This window comes from Mastigoproctus giganteus, chromosome 8, assembly GCF_048544385.1.
Source record: "Mastigoproctus giganteus isolate SK-2022 chromosome 8, ASM4854438v1, whole genome shotgun sequence".
Classification (NCBI taxonomy): domain Eukaryota; kingdom Metazoa; phylum Arthropoda; class Arachnida; order Uropygi; family Thelyphonidae; genus Mastigoproctus; species Mastigoproctus giganteus.
Genome location: NC_143582.1, coordinates 75,894,127 through 75,911,385, shown reverse-complemented (window position 1 = coordinate 75,911,385; position 17,259 = coordinate 75,894,127). Strand labels below are relative to the sequence as shown.

General features: G+C 41.1%; 1 protein-coding gene across 1 annotated transcript in view; it reads left to right on the top strand.

Annotated features, from left to right (window-relative positions):
* Positions 1-268: 268 nt before the first annotated feature.
* Positions 269-17,259, top strand: part of LOC150081645 (uncharacterized) — a 981,095-nt gene continuing 964,104 nt past the window's right edge. The window contains exon 1 of the mRNA XM_090380575.1: positions 269-573. Coding sequence (XP_090236701.1) covers positions 490-573 — 84 coding nt within the window. The 5' untranslated portion in view covers positions 269-489. The remainder of the gene's footprint in view (positions 574-17,259) is intronic.

The window sequence follows — 17,259 nt, the reverse complement described above, 5'->3', positions numbered from 1 at the left end:
GTCAAATCTGGGGAGAGGAAAAATCACTGTCTACAGAAAAGTAGTTTCTCCAGGATGCACGTGCTCTCTCTCTTCAAATCTTGGTTGACGGCGGCAGCCTCTCTTACCTTGTTTTGCCAGAAGCACAAATGACGTAGTGGCCCTCCGTGGCCGAAAGGTACAGAACTTGCGAGGCAGGTTTCCTTCCGCCAATCACCAGCAGCGACGCTGAACAGGTTCAATAGTTCTAGGAGTCTTTCTTACTTGTTGCAGACAGTAGAAGCCTCGCGACCTGGCAGGGACTTGCCGGCTTTTATGGTAATACCTTGGAAAGGGAGGCTGTGTGGACCGATCTACTTGGGGGGGCGTAGTATCGGCGGTTCTGTCTGTCTGTCTCTGGGCTGGATCGCCGAAGTGTATGTGTGGTGTCGTTAATTTATTCATCTTTTTCTGATTGTTTTCCATGGTGTGCAGGATTTTCAGATCGTGACAGCGAGGGACACATAAAGGATGCAATCAAACTTCTGGTGGCGGGTACTTCTGTCCATCGTAGTGCTAAGTTTGAGAGAAACTAGGCTACAATGCGATGCCAAGGTAAGTTCCGATCCAAAAGTTTCTAACCTCATTCATTATAACCCTGATCTATTTAATGATGCTAATACATTCACTTCTTCTGTCACTCACCCCAAGGCCTCAGACAAAAAGAAAAGGAAAAAGTAGTCTTACCAGCTGCAGAATATTATATTAAGTTGCCTTCTTGTGCAAACAGGTAGTTTACCTTAGCCGGAAATATCGATGACGCTTCATAGGTCAATCGTTTGCAACCAAAGAGCCGAAGGGAAAATGAACTCAAAGTTCAATTTCTAATTAAACCCTCTTCTGACTTTGGAATTAAGCTTTAAAATTCAGGTTCTCCATTTTAAGAAATACGAAATACCGCCATTTTCCGGTTTCTTTCTCACTTCAACTGTGTATTAATTGATCATGTAGTTCTCCTTAGTGGTTCCTGATCTTCGACTTTATTTATATAATATGTGTTAGCTTCCTTTCAGGTCTACTGTCTGAAAGTTTATCCGCATTAACTACAGAAACAGCAAACCGTGTATACTGTTAGATATACACGGTTTGCATCAGGATACTTGCTGTGTCTCGATTGTCAAGGTTGTTAATCTCTTAAACGACAATAGCATACATTCCTGTCAGTTTTCAAAAATCTGAATTTTAAAAGCCTTTATTACAGATCCACGTCCTACAAAGATGGGCGGAATGGCGTTTCGAAATGTTTCTTCAAAAGTATTAATGACAAATAATTAATGCATGCCAGACGATGCAACAGTAAAATTATCCATGTCATTATACAATTTCTTCTTTTATATGTTCTAAAAGTAGTTTTTTTCATCATTTCACTCCCCTATAACCATTTTTGTTCAACTGGACAAAATTATCAGACATTCTCAACCGGTTTATAGCAGGAACAATGATGTGCCGCAAAAAATTAACGCATTCAGCCCCGCCATCGAGTTTTGGTGATGTATGGCTCCCTCTCTCATAGCCAACAACTAGCATAACTCAATACGTCACACCGTTAAATTTAATTCTGTGGTCTGGGTTTATTTCTGGAATTTTTTTTCTCTTTGCAATAGCGAAGAGAAGTTTAGGATCAGTAAGCATCTTACAATTGAAGAGCAATGAGATTGTGCAAACAGTAGTGAAGAAACATTATTCTTTATTTTGTCTGCCAATTATATTTGGAAGAAAAGGAAGTTAGATAAATTGTGTTAATAGACGTCCAGTATCAGAAGAAATTTTTTTATTACACATTTGTACGCTTCGCAGTCTCCTTTGTTGTTACTTTCTCTCGTATTTCTAGGAATATAAATGGGTGATTGCACTCTACGCTTTTTCCACAGAACTCTTCAACGATACATCAAATCTTAGCCCCGTACAAGTTAAAGAATATATCGAGTTATCTTGCGACACAAAGTTTAAAATGAAATTTCATGATCTTTGTCGATCCGTGGAAGAAAAATATCCTTCAATATCTGGCAATGAGCTATAATTTAAAAATTTCCAGAATTTCTTTTATATGTCCTAAAAATATTTTATTTCATGACCACACATCTCTGTTTTGCGAACACAAAGAGTTCACAAAAACAGTGTGGTCATTACCCCAATGAAAATGAAAATCAAGATGTTGAGAAGAGGTATCTTATTCAGGAAATAAGATGACCAGATTTAAATAAGGATAATAATAAAATGAATAATAATATTCATTATTACTATTTAACAAAAATGTTTAATTTATATGCATATGTATTTTGCCATTTAGAGATAGTGGACATAGTGTGTATTGGTACCAGTGGTCCCCTACAAAACCGTGTAAAAATATCACTGTGAAGAAGCAAAAACTGCCAAGGCTAGATGAGGGTGTGAGTAGTGTAGGTATCGTGCAAACAGTGTTGTTGCGCTGTTTGGGTTGTTCATCTGGCTACTTAGTTATTGGAAGGACCATCCCCACCAGGAAGGGGCATTCCAGAATCCGTCCACGGCAGGAGGATCCAGGACAGGTTAGTACAGGAATGCCTATCGGGGTGAACACTTCCTGCCTAGTAAGGAGGGAGAGAGCCCAGGAAAAGAAGTTGGAGAGGGGGGGGGGGGGAGAACGCCATTTATAGATATTATATAAGTGCATACTAATACACTACTCGACAAAATTAACAGAACAAAATGTTTTTCATGAATATTTTATTGTGAATAGTGTTGCTGAAGGTGAATATTTGATATAATAGGCATCCTGGCATGCAAATTCCGAGTATTCAATAGAAATCGATCTACTACCTTAGCAAGCCGCGCATTATGCAAATTATTCATGCCTATAAAAACACGAGTTGCAACCACGTCACTTCATTCCCGATTTTTGGCTTGATCATTGGGATAGTCACATCTCCAGTACTCAAGATGGCAAGTCATCGTCGTTCAGATTCTTTGAGATGGCGGGCCGTTGGACGACTTGAAGTCAGGCAGTCACAAGCGGACGTGGCACATTGGCTTAATGTGTCACGCAGTGTCGTCTCGGCATTATGGAAGCAGTTTCAGGAGACAAGAACCATTACAAGAAGAGCTGGTCAAGGTCGCCCTAGGGCCACATCAACCGGAACAGACAGCTATCTGGCTCTAACAGCAAGACAGAACCCTACGATGTCCTGCATCAACTGTCTCTTGAAGTTACTGCGAACTTGGGGGAACACATTTCCAGCCGGACTGTGTTAAGAAGGCTCAATTCAAGTGGATTATATGTAAGGAAGCCAGTAGCTTGTATCCCATTAAACTCAAACCACCGCAGAGTTAATCGAAACTGGTGCGATGAACGAGACTTGAAGCCCTGGGGTACAGTTCTGTTCTCTGATGAGTCCGGTTTTAGCCTACAGATTCTAGACGTTATTTCATCTGGAGACGAGGATTACTCTGGGATTACTGCTACCCATATGCAGTAATCCCGCATGGGATTACTGCATATGGGTAACAGTAATCCCAGAGCGTACCAACTGTGCGGTATTATACTCAGGGTACTGGAGAATGAAAATGACCTGGGGGTAATTGTGCCGTCAGATATGAAGTATTCAGAGCAGTGCAGACAGGCTGCCAGAGCAGCTCATGGGATCTTGTCAATAAGGAGGTGATTATTCCCTTGTATAAGTCAATAGTCAGGCCACACCATGAGTACTGCATACAGGTCTGGAGGCCTCATTTTAGGAAGGATGTAGAGCTGCTGAAACGAGTACACAGAAGAGCAACGAAATTGGTGAGAGAAACAAAGGGATGCTCTTACTAAGAAAGGATTAAGTTCTACAAATTGCAGTGTCTGGACATTAGGAACCTGCGAGGATCTGATTGAGATGTATAAGGCTGTGAATGGATTGAGCGAACTCAATGCTGATGGGATCTTCCGCTGGGTCAGATTACGCACTTGAGGGGGTGTAAATTGAAATTGAGGAAAGACTGTTGCAGAAATTTGCCTTTAGCCAGCGAGTGGTTGATTGCTGGAACAAACTTCCATCTGTCGTTGTGGAAGTTGATAGCTTAAATAAATTCAAGGAAGAATTGGACAAACCTTTGGACTCTTGGAGCAAGTGGATAGGTGAATGGAAAGTTTTTTTCGGCTAATGCTGTATAAGCTTGCTTCCTTGCGCCATATACCACCACTAATGCTAATGCTAACTTTGAAGAAAGGGTGCGCTTACGGTGGAGGCGGTGTTCTCGTGTGGGGCGGAATAATGAGGAACGGCCGCAACACTATTCATGTTTTTGATAGAGACCGTAAGTCCGCAGAGGTACTGAGAACAGATCCTCGAACCCTATGTGCGACTTTTTAGTAGTACGGTTTTTATTTTCATGCACAACAAAGCCACTGCACATAGAGTCAAGGGTTAAGGGATGCCTTAAAACTGGAGATTTCCAACGACTGCCATGGTCATCACGATCAGCAGACTTAAATCCGATCGATGTGTGGTATGCCCTTGGACGTTGCATTGCATACCGACAGCCAACTCCTCGGTCATTTGGGGTGTTAATGTTTGCGCTGGTGGAAGAATGGGATTTTTTGCTGCAGAATCTTATAGACACCCTTATGTGGTTCACCGCTGTCAGGCCTGTTTCAGCCGTTGGAGGGATCGAATGCCATACTGATGTCATGTGACCATATTTTCGAGCATCTTGTATCGACTTCCGTAATGTGACCTTTTTGGTAATTGTCATACAACCCCTATAAAAGTCCCTTATACCTGACCGTAGTTTCTCGCTGTTTCCTCATTTCATCGGTATTCTATTCTACACAATACCAAATTTTGTCACACTTCATCGCAAGCTACACGCGTTAACACCACGTTTCCTACGTGTTCTGTTAATTTTGTCGAGCAGTGTGCTGCTATATATACACCGATGAGCCAAAACATTATGACCACCTACGTAATATGATGTTGGTCCTCTGCGTGCAGCCAAAACATTATGACCACCTACCTAATATGATGTTGGTCCTCTACGTGCAGCCAAAACAGCTCGTACCCGGCGAGGCATGGACGATACAAGATTTCTAAATGTGTTTGTGGTATCTGGTTCCAACACGTAACCAGCAGATCTTTTAACTCCTGTAAGGTCCGTGGTAGAGATGCCACAAATCGGAGTTGCTGTTCCAACACAAACCACAGATGCTCGATGGGATTGATGTCTGGGGAATTTGGAGGCCAGAGAAATACCTGGAAGTCTTCCTCATATTCCGCGAACCAGTCTCGAACAATCTGGGCGGTGTGGCATGGCGCATTATGCTGCTGAAAGATGGCACCGCCAGAGGGGAAGGCCGTTGCCATGAAAGGGTGTACCTGGTCAGCAATGGTATTTAGGTGTGTGTGAACATCAGGTTTTGTAAAGGGCGGCTCCTTGAACGTCAGTTCATCTCCGCCTCGTATCTATGTGAAGAACAGTATCACTACAAATGGGCCAGATGTGTGTAACGGAGGTTCGTGTGTATTATGTGTGTGTTCTGTTCTGGCTATTTGGCTGCCCAGAAGCATCACTCACCTGGACAGATGATTCTGGGTACTCGTCCACACCACGGGAAGGTGGGCCAGTCCCAGCATTGCTCGTAATGTCTCAATTCCTGATGTCTCAGGCTTTTCCGTAGCCGAGTGGTCAATCGCGCGTGTGCATAAGTACACGTGCCTTGAGTGACCCGGGTTCAAGCCTGTGACTGCTGAATACGGTGCTGTTTCTTGTATTCTCTCTACAAGGGGAGGGAAGAGAGAGGGGTTCCCGCGGCGTATTAAAAAAAAAAGAGAGGTTCCCGTGGCGTATTCAAATAAATAAAAGAGAGAGAGAGAGAGAGAGAGAGAGAGAGTCCCGTGGCGTATTGAAAAAAATAAAAAATAAAGTAATGTTCCCTTGGCGTATTAAAAAAATAAATGAGATTTACTCATCTACAGCAATCATACAACAAAATCTATTGTTCTATTAACTGGTGAGGACACAGCCAGACACTCTGTCATAAACATCAAATTGAATGTCAAGTTGGGTTCGGGCCAGAGGCGTGAATAACTGCTGTCATCTGAGACTGTACAAGTCTTCTCGTTTTTTTTTTTTTTTTTTTGTTAGTTGTTGGTGCATCGGCTTCTATGGCCATATTGCACCTCCCAAGGTTTTTGCATTTTCTACTCTGATCCAAGCCCGAGGTGGGATTCGAACCCGCGACCTTTGGGTTGCTAGGCAGGCACTTTATCCACCCGGCTAGTCCTGTCGGCCAAGTCTTCTCGTAAAAGCTTCTTTTGCAAAAGCCTGCAGCGCTCGGTAATTATCAGCATCCTGCACCAACACTGACTCTTGACCAGTGGAAATATTAGCCGCTGCTTCCCTAAGCCTTGCCCTAGAATCCGTATAGTTTGGGCATGAATACAGTACATGTTGCCAGTCTTCAGCCTCTCCACACTGACATAGATCTGGTGTTGACAACCTAAATTTATATAATTTCATGTTCATCGAACCGTGACCAGTCAGCAAGTATGAAGTAAACATATCCATATTGAACCAGCCATTCATCTTGTTCATCAATGTGTAGGTCTCCGGAAAGAATTTCCCATCTAGATTGCCAAAGTTTTATTAGTTCATTCCAAATTCTTTTACGTTCATGTTTGACATTCAAGACTAAATTAATTGTGATTCCAAAGAGTTCTGAGGGAATTTTACGTTTTAGTCTGTAGGTCAATCCTCTGTAGATCACGTGTAAGTAGAGAGGCAGAAACCCGCCAGGACCTGGTGCGGCCGTTGAGACTGTGCTGCAGGCTTTTAGAACACTTAGTAACATTATTCTCTGAAGTGTCATCAATTTAGCTTGGAACTTTACAATTTTGACCTTATGAAACCATGTGCCTTCAGCATAGGCCACCGCAGGGACAAACAGAGCTGTATGGTAGAGCCTCAAGGATCGTCTGGAGAGGCCCCCACTCATTTCGAGAAAGTCTAACTACAGCATTGGCAAAGCATTTAATTGGCAAAGCGCACTTGACAAGTGCGCCCCAAAATTCAATTTTTGGTCAATAATAACTCCGAGCAATTTAGTTTCCGTGACTATAGGGATTTGAGCATTGCCAATTTTACACGTAGATGGACGCCGGATGTGAAGTTTACCCACAAAAACCATGATCTTGGTAGGACTTATCTTCAATTTATTTTCGTGGGTCCAAATCTGTAGGTCTTCTAGGACCAAGGCAGATCTTGAGTTACCGCTAAGAAATACTGTTAGATCATCGGCGTAAGCCATTATCTTGGTATTTTCAAATGCTCTCTCTCTCTCTCTCTCTCTCTCTCTCTCTCTCTCTCTCTCTCTCTCTCTCTCTCTCTCTCCCCCCCCCCCAGTCCTGTAACATCACGTTCCAGAATAACGGTCCTAAGATGTTCCCTGAGATCACCATCTAGAAATTTGACATACAATCTGATTATTGGATCTGACTGTGACGAGTCGGTTTGTAAAGTAGCTCTTGACAAGAAGATATAACTGTTGAGGGCATTGTGCAGAACGTAGACGTTCGAGGGCGCTATCCCACCAAAAGGAATCAAAGGCGCCCTCGAAGTCTATGAATATAGCCAATGTGTATTTGAACGGAGAGTTTTCAACGTGGCAAATAAAATCTACAAGGCCGATAAGATCTAGGCTCGCCCTCACAGGATCGGCCTGGAGAAAAACCGTACTGGTTGGACGCAAGATCTTTTTCAAGGAAAAGATAGTTCAAACTTAGGGCAACTAGGCGTTCCAACAATTTCCTCAAATTGGCCGATAAGATCTAGGCTCGTCTGGGGGATTGTTGGGCTTTTTAATCAATCTCAGAAGAGCAGTTTTCCAGAGCTCCGGAAAGTGTCCTTCCTCCAAGCATTTGTTGTTAAATAACTGTAATAGAATTTCAGGTTTAAGTTTTGCAGTCTCCACAATACAAAAATTTGTAAATATATTCTGCAGCATATCCGGACATTTTCTTATATTGATCTGCTTTATAACTGTCTCTAACTCCGCAGCAGTAAATGGTTCCGAATAAGAATTTGATATGTACAAGGAGTTTGCATAGCGAATACCTCTATGAATTTCAGTATCACAACCCGAGTCATCAATCGGAAACAAGTTGTCAAGCAAGTATAACACTTACAGACTCAGACCAGTTTTTGGTCTCGACACCATTATGTACAATAGTTGCAAAGACTTCTTTAGTTTTAAGTTTGTTTCTCATAATTTTGTATAATAGCACATTACTTCAAGTAATATGCCATATTTCTCCAATAAGCAAGGATTAAATGATCTAGTAAGGGACTTGAGTTAAAACTCCTGACTCTGTGGTCGGCCTGGAGTATAAACAAAAATTTATTTTGTTTATTTATTAACCAAATCCAGTGCAGATCTCCTGACGTTTAAAAGAGTGGTGGAATCTATCCGATCACAGCTGCAAAACTTCAGCATACAAAAATAAAAAAAAATACATTTCACTTATACCCATGATTACACTGTTGCTGCCGAATGCTTTTGCTATTGTTTTGATTTTATTGGTCTTTATGGAGATTCTGCTTAATCCAGAATCAATCCACAGGAGTTACTTCTTTTCATAGACAGTTCAAGTAAAAGTTTGAAAGCTATGTTGCTTCACAATGGGAATTATACACCCATCGATCTCTATTGTGCAGTGTTCATATTAAAGAACATTATCAAAATGTGTTAGAGAAAATTAAGTATGACCAGTATAAATGGGATGGGATGTCTGTGGCTTCAAGGTGTCGGAGTTCCTTGTAAGGTAGTGTCACTAGGCCTCTGCTTCATCGCATGTTTGGTGTGTATGTATCTATTAGCGGTATCAGTGGTCCCCCCGCTTCTGTGTGAACAAGTAAAAACTGTCGAGGCCAGATGAAAGTATGAGTAGTGTAGGTATTGTGAGCGTTGCTGTGTTGTTCATCTGCCACTTAGTTACTGGAATGCCCCCACCAGGAAGGTGCATTCCGGCATCCCTCCACGGCACGAAGAGCCGGGTCAGGTTAGTAGGGGGATGCCTGTTGGGATGAACCCCTCCTGCATAGAATGGAGGGAGAGGACCCAGGAAAAGAAGTTGGGGAAGTGAGAAGTGGGGAGAAGGCGAACGAGTTTCGATACACCCCAGACGTAGTCTTAGGTGGAAACCTCAGAAGGGTTGTAATTTCCACAATACTCATACTGGCGCATCAGGCGCCGATTATCATACCATGTTCAAAGTCACTTAAAAATCTTTCGTCTTGCCCATTCTCGCAATGAATTACACGCATACAGCATCTTTATGTATCTGATCAATTGCTTTATATCGCATAGTGCAAAAAGGTGATGTTACTGAAAGAACCGCTCCATTTCATGAAAAGGAACGCTTTAGTCTACACACACACACACACACACACACACACACACACACACTGAAAGTGTGTGTTGAATTTATGATTTGAAAATATAATGCTTTTAAGTTTATAAATTTTCCTGCTGTTATACCAAATATCCGATTATTTTTATGTTATTTTTTTAATAAAGCAGTTCCCTGAATGAACCACCAACTCAGTGCAGTTATTTTGCAATTTACTCCGCAAATTCTAGACTAGCAAATTCTATTCTAGACTTTACACCTAGGTCTATTTGAATGGATTTCAAATCATCCACACTCAATATCACGTTGAATTTTTGATAATAACACTTCCTCCACGTATGAAATGAAGAATTTTTTATTCCCGTTTAGGTCTAATCTGAAACATAACCCAATATATTTTAAGAAATAAACTTTTACAAAATAAAAAAAATCGATCCTCACATAAGCTGAACGTTTCCAACTGTTTTAAAGTGATCGTTGTTTTTTAATAATTAGGAGAAATTAATCCGGAACATTTTTCAGAAAAATAAAAGTTGACTGCGTATTTCTTCTAATGTTTAGACAACTTACAAGAGCACAAGTGAATCAGAGAAAACATAGAAGCGTCGCGATTGTCCAATATAAAAAATGAAACCAAACCCACCGCACATGCTGAACACGTGATCTCAGTAAATCGCGTGTTACTTTCTGAATTGAATATTAGCAGAAACCACAGCCATAAAATAGCTGTGGCATATGTCGATGAACGCGTCTGAGATAGCCACAGTTCAAATCCACTTCACCACAAATGTCCTTGTATTCTCTACCTTGTAAACTCCTTTGAGCTTATGTGGGAGTCCCGGAGTATATAAACAAAAAATATCTTTATATATTTATTTGTATAAATCTTTATTTGTATTTAGGTTTCTAAATTTTCCAACCTGCCGCAACAAAGTAACTAAAAGAATTTAGTAAATTTTATAGTTTTACTTAGTAAACTTAGTAAAACTATAAAAAAAAAAAAAAAAAAAAATTGCGGAAGTATTTCTGGTAAACAGGAAAGTTATGTATGTAGGAAGATATGCTTGGCTATGATATAACAGAGAAGATTAAAACCAAAATATTCCCAACAAGGGACAGCCATAAAAGTCATTACAAATGTGATGTTGGCGCTGTTGCTTTTAATTTTTCTACAGACTGAACCCAGTCTTAAAAATAAAAAATTCTAAAATTGTGTATGACGTACGGTGTTACACCTTTAGGTTCTAAATAATTTAGAAACCTAAAAAAGTATGTGGGAGGCTCAAGTGAATCACAGAAAACTGTAATTCACTTGTGCCTCCTTCAGTTAACGTTTCGTCGCCATGGTCAGTTTTGTGGCATACCAAACCAACCTTCATGGAGATGAAGGCTTTATGCCGGCGATGAGAAATCTATGGTAATGCTGCCTAAGATGGCACCAGAAACGACCCCGAATTGCACCATCACACAACTTCTAAATGAATAGACAATTCAGTTTTGATGTCCTATATTTTAGGGTAGAACAGAAACCAAACATAAAAACTAACTCACCCATTGAAATTGATCTGTCGATGATAGTGCCTGTTGAAGTTTGACGAAACTCATTATCTGAGCTACAGTTCCCGAGAATCATCTTTCATTCGGTGTGTAACTAGAAGGAGGCTTTTGTAAGGTTGACACCCTGTTCAGTGTAAGATGGTCTCGCCTTCAACTGCCGCACTGACTTTCCTCGACCACGTTTCTACAACTTCCTGAACAAACTGTTAGAATTAAACAGGCAAGAATCACTTCTTATTTATTTCTTCCCAGATCTTCGATCTGAAAGGAAGGAAAGAGAGAGAGAGAGATTAAACTCATAGCGAAACATCTGGGAGGTATACAAAAGTTTAATTTTCGCCAATTAGTACAGATTATTATAGAAATGAGGTATCCATCTTTTTTTCATGTAGCTTCATTCACGTTCTACTTTTCCTAATTGCGATAACTGGAGGAATTTCTAAAGTCCTCTTCAATCGAGGGTGTAGTCAGCCGGTCTCAGGCAGAAGAAGTAGGCTACCCTCCCTCCCACCATGATATTTTAGATTTTTCAGTTCGCATAAAATGCGAATCTGCCTGTGAAATCACACTTTACAAATAAAATACGTACATATATTTGGACACATATGAACGACATGCTTTGTTGCTGTTAAAATAAAAATCTGAATTTGAAATATAATACATACAGTACTATAAATGTAATGTTGCATTTAGAGGCCGGGGTAGACTAAATGAAGTTTACACGGAAATATGAAGTAATACAAGCCTCAACTAGAAATCACTGATATATCGTAGTGAAGGTCGACAAGTTTTACCAGAGCACAAAATACCAGCCCACTTTAACGCAAAAGTATGAGTAGAATGGAAAATAGACAAGTCTAATTATGCATTTTAAGACTGAGCGCAGCAACTATATATATAAAAAAATGAATGTGCTGCAGTTAGGTAATATACGCATTGCGTTACATTTCAGGCACGTTTGAATTTTTTTTTTTCTTAAATTAGTAACAGTTTTGTGATATTTTTATTTAATTAGAAAATAAGTTATTCTGTTCCTTTCACTTCATTTCGTCTCATTGTCTCTATTCAGTCAAATATACGAATGACTACCGGAAAAAAAATCCATTACTCAGAGCTATAATTTTGCTGAACAAATCGCAAATCTTCCATACATTTCCAATATTTCATCAAAATTGTAAAACTTCGACTCAGAGTTAAGATTTAATTTCTGCATAAATGAAATAATCAACATTTTTTTTCCATGAGGTCCTTGAGGTTGTCACAAACATTCTCTCAGATATGCCAGACAAGCTGCACTTGCTACCTGGGAGTCTAAAACGCTGATGGAACTGATATTCGGGTGACACCCAAGTCAAGTGGACCCAATTTCGGTGAAGTCCGGACGGTCTGTGACAGCCAAATCCTCTACTTGCACCTTCAAGATGGTGGGACTGTTAGTAATCCTGGGTATAACCTCCATGCACAAGTACATGGTGGATGACCACCCAGGTGTGAACCAACATAAGCAGGGATCGAGGTGTGGCGCCCTCACCTGGAGGAATGCCACCCCTCTATGTTACCAGGCAATACTAGGTGGTAGATGAGTCTCATCAACCGGTGCAATACCACCACTTTGCTTATTGGAGGCTTGAAGTGGTGGAACCCATGTTTAGTCTCTAGAGCCAAGTTTCGGCCAATCCTTCCCCATCTCTTCCATCATGCACTATGATTGATGACTTTTGAGGTTATGATGAACTTCGTGGCGAGATCCAATATTCCTTACATATCGAGGGTACAGCTCTAAAACGGTGTTCGCAGGCCGGCCCTCGAGGCCACGTTATGTCAAGGATCTGAGTATATTCTTACCATGTGTACGATATATTCAAAAATTTCATTACTTCATACAGCATGTCCCACCCACTTTTTCTTACTATTGAATACACCATGAATTGTCAAACTAATAGAGCAAGCTTATCTGCGAAAAGATCTAAACCTCCCAAACACTTCATAATTCATTTCACAAATATACGTGGTCTCAAATCTAATCTCAACGATGTTCATTTCCACTTGCAGTCTGCCAAACCCCATGTACTTTTCTGACAGAATCTCAGTTATCGGTTGATTCAACTACTGCTCATCTCAGATGCCCAAATTATTCGTTGTATGATTCCTTTCGCCTCAAAGGTGGTACTTGTGCATATGTCCGTTCTGATATTCCCTGTCAGAGACTTGGCAATTTGGAATCTCCTCTCTTTGATCTTCTCTGGCTTAAAATCTCTCTACCTTATTTTGTCAAATTCATCCGTTGTCTCTACCGTTCTCCCAACTCCACTAATCACTTGGAGCTCTTTGACTATGATTTTAATGTTCACAACTCCTGGCTTCCGTTTTCTTGTCACACCGACCCAGCTGGTCAAGATGCTGAGGCTTTTGCAATTACTAATGACCTTGCACAGATTGTTCATTTACCTACAAGAATACCGGATTATCCTAATCATTCAGCCAGCACGCTTGATCTGTTTCTCACAAACAACCCTTCTAAGTACACGGTCGAAGTGAGAGGTCATTTAGGCACTTCAGATCACAACTTGGTGATTGTCCCTTCTCCAATGGAGCCTTTATCTCATGGCTATTCCCAACCTCGTGTTGTTTGGCATTACAAGAATGCAAAATGGGATGACCTGCGAGATTTCTTTTCTTCTTTTCCTTGGTCGGATTACTGTTTCAAAACTTCTGATGTCAGCGTTTGCTCAGATTGTGTCAGTGAAATTATTCTTGCAGGAATGGAATCCTTTATCCCACACTCCACTTTAAAATCTCGTCCTTAATCTAAAGGTTGGTTTTCCAATAAATGTGCTAAGGCTGTTCAAGAGAAGAATGTTGCCTATCGTAATTGGCTTGTTTCTGATTCTTCAGTTTCATTTTCTGCCTACACCAAAGTTCGCAACAATTGTAAAGCATTTATAAACCAGTCTAAACTAGAGTTTGAACAGGCTAAGAGTAGAAAACTTGCTTCTTGCCCTAATGGTAGCCGAGCATTCTGGTCTCTTGCCAAAGCTATTGGCCACAACTTTTGCCCATCTCTGCTCCCACCTCTGTCCAAACCAGATGGTTTTGTTGTTACTTCAGCCAAGGATAAAGCTGACCTGCTAGCATCCCATTTTTCTTCCAACTCATGTATTAATGATCTTGTTAAACACCTCCCACCATTCCCAACACGGTCCATTCAATGCCTCCTGTGGTCTTCCGTCAAAAGGATGTCAGAAGGATTTTGACGAATCTTGATACTAAGAAAGCTCCAGGTCCTGATGGTATTTCAACACTTGTTCTCAAAACCTGTGCTCCCGAACTTCTATTCTTTGCCGCCTTTTTTCACAGAGGCGCCTCCGTAGCCAGGTGGGCAGGAGCAGCAGTGCGTAGCACATGCTTCTTGATTAGACCGGGGTTCGAGCCCGTGAGCCACCAAATACGGAGGATGCGGAAAGGTCAGGGAATGACCACCGCATATCCCCGCGCAATATGGCCTTAGTTGCTAATGCTCCTAAAAACCAAATAACAACAATAACAACAACCTTTTTTCACTTTCTTATTCCAAAGGTGTTTTTCCTTCTGCTCGGAAATTTGCTCATGTCCAGCCAGTTCCTAAAATGGGTGACAAATCCCTCCCATCCAATTATCGTCCCATTGCAATTACTTCTACCCTTTCTAAAGTAATGGAGAAATCAATTAACCGCCAACTCTTAAACTACGTAAAACCTTCCGTCTGATCAATGATCGTCAGTATGGATTCCGTCAATGTCGATCCACTGGTGATATTCTGGCATATATTACCCATTTATGGACTAATTCAATGGAAAGGTTCGGTGAAACACAAGTAGTTGCTCTTGACATCTCAAAGGCTTTTTGATCGTGTTTGGCATAAAGGTCTTCTAAAAAAGCTTCCATCAGTTGACAAACCATATGGTTTGCCAACTGTTTTTTGTAATTGGTTATTTATCCAGTTTTCTCTCTGATCGCTCACTGAGGGTGATGGCAGATGTCTCCCTGTCTTCTAATTTCTCCACTAATGCCAGTGTCCCCCAAGGTTCAGTTCTTTCCCCCACTCTTTTCCTCTTGTATATTAATGACCTTCTTCCATTGACTGGAAATCCTATCCATTGTTTTGCCGATGATAGCACATTGCATTCCACTTTCCATTTTGAGAAACCTTGCCCTGCTCAATCAGCTTCAACTTCTCGAAAATTTGCTACCAATTTCTTAAATGCTGATCTTCAGGTAATTCTCCAGTGGGACAAAGACATACTTAGTTGATTTCAACCCTTCCAAAACTCAGTCTTGTCTTATATCTCGCAAAAAGGATTCTTCTGCTCCTATGCTTATCTTTTGTGACATTCCGATTTCTAAGCAAAATGATATATCTCTTTTGGGGATTACCCTGACTTCTAATCTCTCTTGGCACAAGCATATTACAAATATTGCTTCCTCTGCATCTAAAAAACTTCGTTTCCTCTTTCGCTCTCAGCGTTACTTTTCTTCCAAACAGCTGCTCATTCTGTATAAATCCCAAATTCGCCCTACCATGGAATATGGTTCCCACATCTGGGGTGGTGCCCCCAAAACCTCTCTCTCTCTCTCTCAGGCTTCTTGATTCCATTCAGAAGAGGGCAGTTAGGTTAATTAACGATTCATCTCTAACACAGTCTCTCCACTCGCTTTCTCATAGACTTACTGTTTCTGCTGCATGCCTCTTCTACAGATACTTCCATGGGCACTGTTCTTCTGAATTGGCTTCTATAATTCCCGCTCTCTCTCTTTCAAAACAGTCCGAATACGTGCCGCCACTAGGAAACATCCATTTACTGTCCAACTTCAAACTCACAGAACCAACTTTTAATCTTCTTCGTTTATTCATTCAACTGCCGTTTACTGAAACAACCTTCCTTCATACGTATTTCCTGAAAATTAGTCTACAGAAGTTCAAGTCCAATGTCAACAAATATCTTCTTTCGTCTTCTCAACCTCCAACCCATGCACGGTACTAAGTACTATAGGTTCTAATACCTCTCGTGTTCGGGGTTTACATAAAAAAAAAAAAAAAACAACTAAATATTTTCGTTACTTGTTTGTTTTGTGCATTTATATACAGATGTGTATATTATTCTTTTAAATTTTATACTGTAATACTGCACATATTAAAGACGGTTGTCGAATAGATGTGCGAAAATTTGCCTTTAGCTAGCGAGTACTTGATTGCAGAAACAAACTTCCATCTTTCGTTGTGGAATTTGATAGCGTAAATAAATTCAAGGAAGAAGTGGACAAACTTTTGGAGCCAATGGATGGATGAAATGGGAATTTTTTTTTTTTTTTTCTTTTTTGGATGATGCAGAATAAGTTTGCTTTCTTGTATTATATGACTCTACTAATGCTAATATACACTGAAAGGTTAGAATTCATGGGTAACTGGTTCCTGGGCAACGCGACGCTGTCACCCCGATAGTGGACGAACCCACCGCTTGTCAGGTATATAGGTACACTGTATTCATGTAGACGGTAATTCGATGTCATTATGGATAAACGTCGTGAGTAACCGACTTTGAAAGAGGGATGATAGCGGACGCCCGACGCAAGGGTCCCTCTCTCGCGAAGTGGCACAAAAATTGCATTTCCGTTCGACAGTATCAAAAATGTATAGGGAACCATTTCCGGAATAACATCTCATCGTGGACAGCTCTATGAGCGGAGATAGGTGGTGGATGAATGTGGCGCTGACGTCTGTTTTGCATTGTTTCAGCCAACTGGAGAGCGACAGTGGCAACAAATCAAATTATTATTTTAGGGTTGCCCGTAATTAAATACATTAACCCGTATTTGTGTCTGTAAATTGCGTATGTTCTATGGTTGATTTGCCTGTTTTGCTGGACGAAAAAACCCCAGTTACAGTGGCAACAATCACCGCCGACTTCAAAGAGGGAGGTTCCGGAAACGTCTCCTCCAAGACATCAGGCGATCATTAGCAATAGGTTATGGAAGCCGCCGACCCACCAGAGTCCCTTTGCTAACACCACGATACAAAACCACACGACTCAACTGGGCGAAAGAATATCGGCACTGGACCTTGGATGATTGGAGACGGGTCTCTTGGTCCGATGAGTCCCATTTCCAATTGTTTCAAGCGGGCGGGAGGGTGCGTATCTGGCGGAAACCGCACGAAGCTATGAACCCATCATATCAACAAGGAACTGTTCAGGCAGGTAGACGGTCGGTAATGGTCTGGGGGCGTGTTCAACTGGCCCACGTTGGGCCTTCTGGTACGTCTAAACACATCTCTGAACGG